At 38.4% G+C, this 14,112-nt stretch overlaps 2 protein-coding genes across 4 annotated transcripts in view; one reads left to right on the top strand and one right to left on the bottom strand.

Moving 5' to 3' along the window:
• The window catches only part of LOC132880299 (desmoglein-2-like protein), a 352,687-nt gene that overhangs the window by 236,199 nt on the left and 102,376 nt on the right, over positions 1-14,112 (top strand). The window lies entirely within an intron of this gene.
• The window catches only part of LOC132879931 (desmoglein-2-like protein), a 123,315-nt gene that overhangs the window by 82,143 nt on the left and 27,060 nt on the right, over positions 1-14,112 (bottom strand). For all 3 annotated transcript variants that reach the window (XM_060913758.1, XM_060913767.1, XM_060913775.1), the window contains one exon: positions 6,579-6,725. In XM_060913758.1, coding sequence (XP_060769741.1) covers positions 6,579-6,725 — 147 coding nt within the window. The remainder of the gene's footprint in view (positions 1-6,578; positions 6,726-14,112) is intronic.

The following is a 14,112-nucleotide window of genomic DNA, read 5'->3' as shown; positions in this document are numbered from 1 at the left end:
GTAGCACAAAACTGTCTCCAAGATTCCCTTTTGACTTGTTTAATCACTTTCCTTGCTAGAGCTTTTTTCCTTTGGTATTCCATAAGATTATCCATAGTTAATGTTTTACACAATATTTTGAAAGCTCTGTTTCTGTCTTTAATGACTTCTTGACACTTTTGATTCCACCATGGGACATTCACTTTTTTCTTCTGACTTTTACTGATAGGAATACTTTGACTAGCTGCAGTGATAATAGGAATGGTTATATTATTATTCACCTGATCTATAGTTTGATCTTTCTCTGGCATGTTTTTCATTTCATTATTGCAACTATATAAAAAATTCTCCCAATCTGCTTTAATAAAATTCCACTTGTGATGTATGTAACTCTCTTCAGTTTTCAATTCAATTCCTACTCTGCAAAATATTGGAAAGTGATCACTACCAATGCTTGTATTTAGATCAACTTCCCACTCGCATATACTGGCTAATTTCCTGTCTACCAGAGTTAGATCAATACATGATGTTTTATTTTTGTATACATTTATCCTTGTACCAGTACCATTATTTAAACATACAAGCATTCTGTCATTTATCATTTCTTCTACAACTTCCCCATTCAGATCTGTATAATTACTTCCCCATAGACTGTTATGGGCATTAAAGTCCCCACACCATATTTCTCTATGAGATCTTTTGAAAATATCTTTCAACAGCCCATTTATTAAGGCTTTACATGGGTTATAATAATTAACAATTGTATATTTGCCATTATCACCATTAAAAATTTCACTCACAATACATTCATGCTCTTCAGCTGTTTTTAAATGTCTGTATGATATCCCTTCTTTGATAAAGGTCACACACCCTCCTCCTCTATCTTTTATTCTATCCTGTCTTATATTGTTGTAACCTTTTAAGACAAAATCCAAATGTGGTTTTAACCATGATTCCTGAGTGCATATAACATCTGGTTTACTGCTTAATTCTTCAACATACCTTTTAAACTCCTGTCCATTTGCAATCAGACTTCTTGCATTCCACTGGAGAATGATAAAAACCATTAGGCATTTAACCAACTTGTGACTCTCCATACTTGCTATTTAACATTTCATGAATTTCATCAGCTTTAGTTATAATACCCAAAAAATCATTTGCAGTTTTTACAACTGATCTAATTCGGTCACTCTTACTAGAGTGTTGCATTGTAACATTTACTATGGTACAAATGAATGCAATAAATTCATTTTCCTTAATCAAAAGGGTGTCATTTGTAATGTGTGTTTTACATTCACAACATTTTGGCTCTGGGTTAGACTTTGTTAGGCCTACCTTTGTTAGCTGAGACATATTGGTCCCATCATCATTCTGTCTTACAAAGCTAGAGCTGTGGGCATAACTTATTGGAGTCCAAGAAACTTGCTTTGATGGAGAGACATTTCTATTAGCATTCGTGTCTTTCTTAGCTTTATTTATTTCCTTTAATGCATCTGCATATGAGACTTGATAAGTTACTTTATATTTCTGGACCTCCTTTGCTTCTTTCTGCCTCTCACATCCTCCATAAGCAGCACTATGCTGACCTCCACAATTGCAGCATTTTAACTGAACATTTTCTCCACATTTCCCATATTCATGTCTTTCTCCACACTTTGCACATCTAAGTTTACCCTTACATTGGGCTGCTACATGTCCAAATCGTTGGCATTTAAAACATCGCAAAGGGGGAGGAATATATTCTCTCACTGGGTAGCACATGAAACCCATTTGTATCTTGTCAGGCATTTCATCTTTAAAGTAAAGTAAAATCGATAGGCTTTCTGTTTTCTCTTTACCTTTGGTGAGTCGTTTTGCATCCACTATCTCTCCTCCTTTCAGGTTATTCTTAATATCTTCAATGGATACTGAAACTGGAATCCCTGTTATAACTCCTCTTTTCTTATCTATTGCTCCTGGGACGTGTGATGTTATTTTATATGTATTTAGTGATGTTTTCTTTAAGATTTCCCTTCTCTGATCTTCAGATATCACAAAAATCATTAGTCTTCCATTTCCTAAGAAGCATGCATGATTGATTTTACCTATTTCTTTTTCTATGGCTTTGGTGACATGAATGGGGTGTAAATCTGGCCCTTGTTGTTCAAAAACTATGATAACTTTCCAAGCTGGTTCCTTATCAGGGCCCTGTACTACGAACGGAGGTTAACCTACCCAGAAGTAACCCAGGGTTCCCCCGCTAAACCGGGGTTGACAAAACCTGGTTATCTTGTTTGGGGTTAAACGGTATTACGACGCCAGTTATGAAGTTGATTTGTTGAACCTGGTTTAACCTAATCAGGGTTAATGCGCGTTCATGTTAAAGGGGAGGTTATCAGCACAAATCACCACTGTTCACAATGGCACGGTTGCTATACTTCACGGAGGAAGAATGCGCTGTCATAATGCAAAGCTACGAGGAGTTCAAAACAACATTAAGAGCAAAATCTAACACAGCAGCTGCCAATAAAGGCCAATTTATGCTGACAACCCAGTCCTCGCAGATAGCGTCGCAGACAGTGTCTGCGTAGCCCCCCCACCTTCGCAGACGCTCTGCGCGCACCTCCCAGAAATTGTGACCACCGCAGAAACCTCGCAGACAGCGCCGCAGACAAGAGGGCTCTGATTGGTCCACTCTACATCCGCTGTACACGCACTTCCGGTTCCCTACTTTCCCGGTTTGTTTTGTTTTCACGACCGGCATTTTTAAAAACACGAGCGAAGATGGAGCAGCACGAAGAGCGGTTGATTGAGGAAGTGAGGAAGTACGTACATCTATACGACTCCAGTTCTAGTCATTATAATAAAAAAAAAGTTCTAGTCATTATAAGTAACCGGAGGATAAACACTCCACTAACCACACCCACCAACTACTCCTAGCGACTTCGCGCCCCCTTGCGTTGTGCCGGTGAATAACATCGCGCACGCCTATTACTCCCCGCTAAACGATAAATTACAACTGTCTGCGAAAAGCTATCTGCGAAAGCCTTGTCGCAAGAGCATGCAGAGGCCTTAAGGAGCAGCAAGCATGTTGGCAACGGATTGCCGATCGGGTAAATGAGTAAGTACATTCTCCCTTCTACATGTTCCAGAACAGAAGTACAGGATGAGAGAAAGCTTCATGATCAATCACAAGTCACAGAAAATGGTCCTTCGACGTGGCCCCAGTCATATATAGCTTGTTTAATGTCCGAAAAATCCTGAATAAAATTTGGTATGGTAAATTCATGGAGTAGCCTACTTAAGCTGATATGTGCACAGAGTCACATGAATTAGGATGACTGACTGTTCAGTCCCTTTGACTAAGTTGGTGTATGTCCTGTGAACATTTCAGAGGCAACAGCAGTGCCAAACGCACCTGGCAACAGGTGAAAATGAAATATAAAAACATCATTCATAATGGTGTGTGTGCGCGTGCAAGCAAGCATTCATTTGCCTTTTATTTATTCAAGTTTTATCTGTTTGCCTAATAGTTCAAGTTGTTTTGTATATAGTTTATAATGTTGTTGTGTGATATTAATGATAATATTGTGGGAAAACTACTTTGCACGGACGTTCATTTAATTTATTCTATCGTCATTTTGTTTGTTCTATTTTTGTGCATTTTATTTATTTATCTGTTTGTCTAGTTGTATCTATTTTTCTAATAATAATATATTTTTTGCATTAATAGTTTGTTTTATCCTATTAAAATAATCTTGTGTTCTTGTTATAACTTTATCTATTTATCTGACTGTTTAGTTGTATCTATTTTTGTTACAATTTCAATATTTTTAATATAGAAAGTTTGTTTTTTTCTATTAAAATGTTCTTGTGTGATAACTAGTTCTTGTGTTATATTTATTGTAGTTGTATCTATTTTGTATCTCAGACTTAAATATTTTTGTAAAACAAGTGTTTTTCTATAAAATATTCTTGCGTTCTTGATAACTATGTTCTTGAGTGGGTTCTTTTTTTTTACAGAAAAGCCGTTCTGCATGGACATTCATTGAAGCCCTCATTGTTTTTTAATGGTTATTTATGAGCATTGAGGGGTTACAATAACGTAAGTCTAGGTTGCTTTATATAAAAGGTATGTCCAGAAATATTGATGTCACTGTCTAAGCAGAGGGATCTGGCTTCTTTAGACGCTGTCTTCTTAAAACTGAATAAATATTTAAAAAGAGCCAAATGAGCCAGTCTTTTGAACGGCTCTTTTCAAAGAACGGATCACAAAGATGCGGATCCCATCAAAGAGCCATAAATCCCATCTCTAATCTGCGCTCCGATATCGCACGGGTCATCCAGGTACGCTGGCATTCTCTCTAGAGGAAATGTCGGTGGAGAGGTGGTGTTTAAAAAGGGTGTGGTTAATCGGAAACCTTGGGTTAACCAAGAACATAACCTGAGATGAGCAGGTTTGAGATGCAGCGCAAGTTGCCATGGCAGCATACCTCGGTTTGAACATAGCCAACTTTTGTAGTATGGGTTAATCGGGAAGTTACGCTGCACGTGATCAAGTTACTCTCGAAGTTACCCTGGTAAGCCAGAAAACCCGCTTCGTAGTACAGGGCCCAGGTTTACTCATAGGTTTACTTCTCTTAACTGTTTCTACAGATCCGCTACTATTGCTACCATCTGATCTTCGTCGTCTCACTTGCCTTCTCCTCACTTCCTCCCAAAACATATCATCATCCACCTCCTCTTTATCTTGTCTATAACCATCTGATTCTTCTGCCATTGTCCACTTTACATTCACTGTACAGTTGAAGTTTTTAGAGTTCAAACCTTCCGCGTTTACCCCGATTACCGTGTTCTCCAGCCCTTCGCACCTCCTTTTTTTTTGCCTTCCAAGCGTCCAGCAAAGTTCCTGTCTATGAATGGTGTTTTTATAACAGCAGAGAAAACCAGGAAGTGAATGCAGGCATGAAGGGATTCCCGTTCCGGATTCGGATCGGCGCTGGCATGAGAGATTCGTAATCTCCGGAGTGGATGTCCGGAGCAGAGCATGAAACTTGCACCACAGACACATCATCTCATCTCATCTCATTATCTCTAGCTGCTTTATCCTGTTCTACAGGGTCGCAGGCAAGCTGGAGCCTATCCCAGCTGACTACGGGCGAAAGGCGGGGTACACCTTGGACAAGTCGCCAGGTCATCACAGGGCTGACACATAGACACAGACAACCATTCACACTCACATTCACACCTACGGTCAATTTAGAGTCACCAGTTAACCTAACCTGCATGTCTTTGGACTGTGGGGGAAACCGGAGCACCCGGAGGAAACCCACGCGGACACGGGGAGAACATGCAAACTCCACACAGAAAGGCCCTCACCGGCCATGGGGCTCGAACCCGGACCTTCTTGCTGTGAGGCGACAGCGCTAACCACTACACCACCGTGCCGCCAAACACATCACTATTTTCTTAAATCATTAAAGACCACTTAAGTTTGGTTGGAAACAAATTATTTTTAAATCATCATCATCATCATCATCATCATAGTGGAACTCCCTATGTGCAAAGCAGAACCTCCATACTTCAGAGAATATGGGAATGCATCAACCTGATTTTTGATGGCTTTTGCGATCGTATGACATCTGTACATGCATATGAACGACATAAGTGTGCCTCCACAGGGTACCTGATCGTATGTATCTCATAAACATGTAAAATGTGTCAATAAATAATCCCATGCTATCTTTTATAAAGCAAATTAAAAATAACTGCAGAATAAAAAGCCAACCATCTTATGTAAATAAAGATACAACTTTCATTATCCAGTGGGCAAGTGTTAAAATTCATTGGGAGTTCTGCTTTTAGTCAGTGCATACACACCAAAAAAAAAAAAATCTTTATATATTATATATAATATGAATTTTTGAATCTTTGAACAGGTGCTTGGATTATTTGTTTTGTACATTTAAATGGGTCCCTGGCTGCAAAAGTCCAAGAAGCCCTGGAATAGTGGACAAGTTCATGCAAGACAGTTGCCTGCCAAACAGTCAAGCAAAATAAAATAAATAAAAACAACAACACTTTTTGTCTTTACAGTAAACATACTATAAGGTAGAGATTTGTAGAAAATTGTTTTTTTCTTGGTTTTGCTATGAAAGGTTTCTGATAGTGAATACAAATGTTCATTTGTTTTAATGTTAAGCTGCTGATGAGCACATTCATTCATTCACTCATCTTCCGTAATTGCTTCATCCTGGTAAGAGCACAAGGTGTGAATACACATGGAGCACATATCTTATTTACACGTATGGGAAGCTTAGAGTAGCCAATCCACTGAAGACCAAGTTTTTGAATAGTGTGAGGAAGCCTGAGATCCTGGAAGGAACATGGACATGTGGAAAACATGTGAAACTCCACACAGACAGTAACCCAAGCTCAGGATTAAATCATGGACCCTGGAGCTGTGGAGTGGCCATGCTAACCACTGCGTTGCATTATTCTTACTATAAATTAATAAATAGCTTTTTACTTAACATTTGAATAATTCAAATAAATCACTACCTTCATGATCATTACAGAAAATGTGATGTTGCTCACAGCTATGCAGAGGATACACTCACTTCATAAATCGCGTTTCTCTCTCTGTCCAAGATGCCATGGATCCTGACATAGCCATTCTTTGGGTTGACGGTGAATAATCCTTCATCCGCCGCAGATCCTATTAGATAATATCTAATATCTTCCCTGGTCTCTTCATCCGATCGTATCTGAAATCAAACACATACAATTTCATATATACAGTAGATGAATGCAACATAATTTAATTTGTACCTGTTGTAGGCTCCAGTTTCCCTCACAGTCCAAAGACATGCAGTTAGGTTAATGTGGGGCGGCATTGGGCTGAAGTGCCCTTGAGCAAGGTACCGTACCTAACCCCTGACTGCTCCCTGGGTGCTCTAGTATGGCTGCCCACTGCTCTGTGTGTGTGTTCACTGCTTCAGATGGGTTAAATGCAGAGGATGAATTTCACTGTGCTTGAAGTGTGCATGTGACAATTAAAGGTTTCTTCTTCTTCTTCAAAGCATTTTACTGACTTGTGAGTCTTCTTCATAAATGTATTTATAATACAACGCTGTTCCATTCTCAATTCTGACTGGTGAGAAGGTATTGGTTAATTTTGTATTGCAACAGAATTGCAGGCTGCAAAAGAAATCACAAGTTTATATTAACATGCTCGTTCTAATACTTTATAGTTTCTGTAGCAACAGCAAAATAAAAAAAAAAAGCCCCTAATAATTAACATATGTTCATATATTGATGTTTCCTGGTGTGAAATTAACATTTATGGAGTCTCTAGTCTCACTCTAACAGTTAGGGGATAATGCTGTAACCATCTCTGTAAATAATCTTGAAGTTTTCTGCCATGGGGAAAGCCTTCAAGACAGAAGAGTTTGCTCATTGTAGTTTATGTGTATCATAAAGAGCTGCATTTTTTCTAATTGTAAAAAGAAAAACTAATGCTGAACTGACGGTTTATAGCTTTTTAAGCATAAGTGATGACAGTTATTAACTTGTTATAAAGAAGTTAACAAGTAAAACTATACATAATTTGCCATTCTTTAATAAAAAAAAAAAAAAATGTACAACCCCAAACCAGAAAAAAAAAGTGATGGAATGGAAAATGCAAATAAACAAAGGAAAACAATTATTTTAAAATTAACTTTGACTTATATTTCATCGCAGGCAGGATGACCCCAAGATATTTCATGTTTTGTCTGGTTAACTTCATGTTGTTTGTTAATATACATCCATTCTTGTGTTTCATACATGCAACACATTCCAAAAAAAGTTGGGACGGAGGCAATTTAGGGCTAGTAATGAGGCAAACAATTAAGTCATGATTTGATTTGAAACGGGTGATTGTAATCATGATTTGGTACAAAATCAATATCCAAGAAAGGCCTAGTCTTTGAGGAGCAAAGATTTGATGAGAATCTCCAGTTAGTCAACAAATGCATGAGAAGATTATTGAAATGTTGAAAAACAATGTTCCTCAAAGAAAGATAGGAAGGGATTTGGATATTTCACCCTCTACAGTGCATAATATAATTTAACGATTCAAGGATTCTGGAAGAATTTTGATGTGTAATGGGGAAGGGTACAAGCTCAATCTGAACACCAGTGATCTTCGATCCCTCAGACAACACTGCATCAAGAACTGTCATTCATATATAGCTGATAGAACCACATGGGCTCAGGATTACTTTGTCAAGCCTTTGGCAAGCTCTACAATACAAAGTTACATCCGTAAATAACAGTTAAAGCTTTACTGAACAAAAAGGAAGCCTTGTATTAACTGTGTCCAGAAGCACCGTCAACTTCTCTGGGCTCAGAGGCATCTGGGATGGACCATCACACAGTGGAAATGTATATTGTGGTCAGACGAATCAGTATTCCAGGTCTTTTTTGGAAGAAATGGATGCCGTGTGCGCCAGACTAAAGTCAAAAGGACTGTCCAGACTGTTACCAGCAGTAAGTCCAACAGCCAGGGTGTGTCATGGTATGGCATCATGTCAGTACCCTTGGCAAAGGTAACTTACACTTCTGTGATGGAGCATTAATGCAGAAAAGTGCATTGAGATTTTGGAGCAACATATTCTGCCTTCAAGACAACAACATTTACAGGGATATTTTGACAAGACAATGCAAAACCACATTATGGACAGAGTAGAAAGGCATGGCTGTAGAAGAAGAGGGTGTGTGCCCTCTGTCCCCAATAGAGAATGTATGGCAAGTTTTGAAAAGAAAAATATGACAAAAACAACCCCATACTGTTGCACACCTTAAGACCTGCTTGCAGGAAGAATGGGACAAAATAACACCTGAAATGCTTCAGCACTTGGTGTCTTCAGTCCCTAAACATCTTTAAGTATTGTGAGAAGGAAGGCAACATTATAAAATGGGAAATGCTTTCCTGTCCCAACTCTTTTGAAAAAAAATGTACTGTCAGAATCAAAATTGAAACAAGTGCTTATTTTAAAAAAATAAAATTCATGAGGTAAAACATCAATAATGTGCTGTTGTTTTTTTTTTTTTTGAGTGTGAGACAGGTCAAATATTGCTTATAAAACACTGTTTTCAGTTTTAATTTCAACATACCGTTCCAACTTTTTCTGAGGTGAGGTTGTAATTGTTGGCAAATTGCTGTGGTATAAAAGGAATAAAGTACTTCAGTACATGCCATTATGGGCCAATAGTAATGGAAAAAAAGAAGGTCCCCTCAATTCTATGATTTTACAGTTGAGGTCAGACGTTTGCATGCAGGGATATCAATGTCTTTTCTGTGGCAGAATAATTGTACAACATACAGCTTAAAAAAATAATTTGATGCAGAAATTTTAATTTATTTTGGGTTTTCTAAAATAAACACAAGGTCAAAATTATACATACAGGGCCAAAAATACGCACACCTATTTAGATTATGAATTCAATGGTGCTGAAATTCCAAAATGTCTTAATTTGCCACGGCCAAGGCCTCTTAACTTACTTTTTGTGATCTTGAATGATTACAGGTGGTAGCTTCTCAGTGCCAACATAAAAAGCGTTTGTTTGACAGCACTCATTGGACTGACCAACACACAGTACAGTGGGAAAGTTGAATGATCTCAGTGCAAATGTTAGAAAGAGGACCATAGATTTACACAAATGAATATTGTTGGAACCATTTCTAAACAATTGCAGACTCTTAGATCATCAATTCAAAGAATTGTATGTACCCAAGTACAAGTTATTGGGAGGTGTAGCCACCTTGCCAAGCCACTTTGCTTTAAGAAGACTCAAACTGTGACACTCAGCTGAGAGGAAGGTGGTTCAGATAGTCGGGATCAACCCAGGAACCACCAAGGCACAGGCCTGCCATGAATTGGAAGATGCTGTAACACTGTTCACAGTCAAGTGAGTTTTTACATTGCCATGAACTGAAAGATTCACCTCCAAGAAAGAAGCCACCAACTAAAGTTTGAGGGTGGTCCTCACCAACTTCAAATCAACAAACACATAACCACAAAATGCACAACAGATTTCAATATGTTACCTTTTCCCCCAAAAAAGTAAACCAACAATCAGAACCCAGGTGAGAAAAAAAAAAAATCAGTACACCCTTCCTAGTTTGCAATCATTAAGAGAGTAATTAGCAGCCAGGTGTTACCAATGAAATGCATAAGAGTAAGTTCAGGGGCGTGGCCACCGGGGTGGCCGGGGGTGGCATTGGCTACCCCTGAAATTTGGTTGGCCACCCTAAGTGGCCCCCCCTCCCCACCTCAGTAAGGGAGAAAAAAGGAGGGTTTAATTAATTGCAAAATTTATTTTTCCATGTATATGTATAAAAGTACAATTTAAAAGTGTTTTGATGTTGGGCAATATTATTTTTAATTATTTTGTACGCAACAGTATAACTGCTTTTGCGAATAGGTTATTGGCCGCACAGGAAGAACATCAATTTCATCCAATCACAACAGAAGAAGTTGGACCTCTTTCATGTTCATCAAGCTGGTATGGTTCCTGAGAACACCACCACTGTGGTGGTTAAACACAAAGATTAATTAAGGTAAGTGAGAATGTCCAAAGTGTGAAAAAAGTGTGAATGTTAGTGTTTAATGTATTGGGAATTTCGCAGGTGATTAGGTAACGTTTGTGTAGCTGAAGTTAAGGAGCTAACGTTAGCAACATTAGCTCGACAGTATGTTATCAGCATACACACATGGACTGGCCATCGGGAGTAGCGGGAGTTTTCCCGGTGGGCCGGTGGTTCAGTGTGGGCCGGCGGAGAAAAAAAAAAACAGTTGCGCACTGGCCTTTAATATGATAAGCAATGTTAACAGTTTCTTAAAGAAACTGTTAACATTGCTTATCATATTAACCCGGAGAAAAAAAAAAAAAAAACAGTTGCGCGCTGGCCTTTAATATGATAAGCAATGTTAACAGTTTCTTAAAGAAACTATCCTCTTAATATGATAAGCAATGTTAACAGTTTCTTTAAGAAACTGTTAACATTGCTTATCATATTAAAGGCCAGCGCGCAACTGTTTTTTTTTTTTCTCCGCCGGCCCACACTGAACCACCGGCCCACCGGGAAAACTCCCGCTACTCCCAATGGCCAGTCCGTGTGTGGCTGTGCAGTTATGTACTCGCGTATGGGTCCCAAAAAAGACGGTTCGAGCAGGAAAATAGAAAGGTCGCACATGTGCGAGTACCGAATTCAGCCCATTCATTCTCATTTTTCTCCAGGAATGAATTCGTGCAAAGAGGATCTAAGTACAGTAACTTTTTCGCGCATAAACAAACTTCCCTTTGGCACACCTCTAACACAGCCTGATAGATTTGACTTGAGTCAGGTCGGTGTCCTGAGCAGCCGCCTGAACTAGGCTACGTCCCTCAAGGGGAAAAAAAAAAAACACGCAGCCCCACATGCAGACAGTAGCCTCGTCAAAAAATATCACCCCATCGCGTTGAGGCTGAATGTCTTTTAATAAGCTTCTCAGCACTAAAGCTTATTAAAAATCATTTGCGAACAACAATGACTGATGACAGACTTAGTAACCTTGGAGTGCTCAGTATTGAGAGGAGAAGGGCAAGGTTGTTGAACCTAGATGACTTTTTTGGACGCTTTGCTCACAGTCACGGAAACAGGCGTATACAGCTAAAATAAGTCCACATTGGTGTACTACAAAATGTAGAAATGAAGCATTCATTGTCTAGGAAATTGTCTGTGATTGTTTACTCTTATATTTTGGATTAATAAGAAGGCTAGGCCTATGTTTCTTTTTGCTGCTGTAGGCCTAGATGGTTGAGCTACTTTTGCTATTTTATATATTATTGGCTAGTTTAATCTTTTCATTGATCTGGGCCAATAGTACTTACTCTATTTTTTTTGTAAAATTGTGCTTAAATGTGTTAATAAACTCAGTAATAATTATCTCACTAATTAATCATCAATAAAGTCATATTACTTATAATGTAGTCTACTGGTTATTATTGTCATCACCTAAAATCAGAGGCTGTCATAGGACACTTTAAACCATTTTATGTCAATACAATAGGGATGTAAAGGTACAAGTACATTTACCGAACCGCTCGAAATCGAACGTTAGGTTCAATACAGTGCTGTATCGAACGGGAGCCTACAGTCAGTTTACATAGGCCATGATTGCATGCTGCCACTACATGTGCAGTGGCTCTTTAATATTCAAGAGGGTACTCATTCATGATTGGGGTGGTTAGGGAAGGATTTTAAATATTCATGAGGAAACTTGTCCGTGATTTGTGCTACTGTGATCATGTGTGACAGAGTTTTGGTTTAATAAACAACGTGCTGAGCAAGCAAATGGTTTAACATGTTATTCCTATACTGTACCGAAACGAATCGTGACCCCAAAACCGAGGTAATCGTGATTTCTGTGTATCGTTACACCCCTACAATACAATATGCCACCCCTCTACAGATTGTGACCCTATTTGGCCCCCCCCCAAGAAAAAAATCCTAGACACGCCCCTGAGTAAGTTAATTCTTAAGAAGTGTGAATACCTCTTTAAATGTGGAATTTCAGATAGTTTGGTGTTCTGGAGTACACAGGTGTGTGTCTACTTCATGCAAAAAAGAAAGGACATCAGCCATGACCTCAGAGAAGCAATTGCTGTGGCTCATCAATCTGGGAAGGGATACAAGGCCGTCTTCAGACAATCCAAAATCCACCATTCTTCAGTGAGAAGGATCGTTTACAAATGGAGAGCCTTCAAGACAGTTGTCAATCTTCCCAGGAGTGGGCATCCCAACAAATTTAGTCCAACATCAGACCATTTAATGTGCAAAGATATAAATAAAAGCCCAAGAGCTGCATCATGTGACCTACAGGCCACTGTAAGCACATTAAATGTTTGTGTTTGACAGTACAAACAGAAAAGGACTGAACAATATGACGCTCATGAAAGGTGTTTTGGAAAAAGCTCCTTCTCTCAAAAGGATACAAAGCATAACTTAGGTTTTCAAAATTGCATCTGAACAAACCACAAAAGTTCTGGAACAATATTCTTTCAACTAATGAGACCAAGATGGAGATGTTTGGTCATCATGCACAGTGTGATGTTTGGCAACACAGCATGTCACCACAAACCCCCTAGATCAAATGTTAAGTATGGTGAACAGATAGTTTATTTCATGCCACATACAGAAAATGATCAATGAGGCTCAATGATTTCGAAAGGAACTAGGGCTCATGACATCTGTGACAAACTAATATGGTGCAGTACTTTCTTGAAAATGAATCGGTGCAGCAAACTTTTTCAGTCCTCAAACTTACAAAGCCTTATATTAAATGAGCTCTGTAACACATTGTTGTTAAAAGCAGAGTTCCTATAAACAGAGACATACCCGATCGTATAAAATTATGTAATGTTATTTAAGGAAAAAACTTCCCTGCCAACAGACATGACCAGTATCATATCATCTAGTTATAACTATTTTTGTAAATAAAATCCTAGAAATATTTTGTCATTTGCAATCAACCATTTTAATACTAAACTTGCTGTCGGTGTCAAAGTCGAAACAATTATTTCATGATGAACCTGAATCCAACTTCCTTGATGTCCGTGTACTTGGCGATTCTTCACAGCAAGTCGACTAAATGTAAATAAACTATAATTAAACTTGTAGACTACGATTTGATCAGCTCGAGACATTTGGACCAGTGCTGAGCACAAATAACAACAAAACAGAAGTAACCAGACGATTATCATGTACATAAACATAAGGCCAAATCCTTGTTTGAGGCTCTTAATATTTGGTAACAAACAATTACCACAAATTCTGAAAAATGGGTAAAATTCCCCATTTTAAATTCAATTGTGACCAGCTCACTTTTTATATTTAAATCTTACTTTGAAAATCCAAACTCTGATCTAAAGTCTAAACTGAGCCTGTGAGTGCAAAAGGAGGAACTCCATTATTCATAACAGCATTAAAACAAAAAAAAAGCGATTGAAGTTATTCTAATTTTCTTGCACCTGTAAACGATTTATTGTCAGAATTGCAATACAACCTGGATGCACTTTAATGTTTCCCTTCATGTGCAATTAATTTGTGCTTGCAGCGCTGGCACA

The sequence above is a fragment of the Neoarius graeffei genome, chromosome 1 (assembly GCF_027579695.1).
Source record: "Neoarius graeffei isolate fNeoGra1 chromosome 1, fNeoGra1.pri, whole genome shotgun sequence".
In the NCBI taxonomy this organism is placed as follows: Eukaryota; Metazoa; Chordata; class Actinopteri; order Siluriformes; family Ariidae; genus Neoarius; species Neoarius graeffei.
Note: the sequence above shows the minus strand (reverse complement) of the source record. Positions and strands in the feature narration are given on the sequence as shown.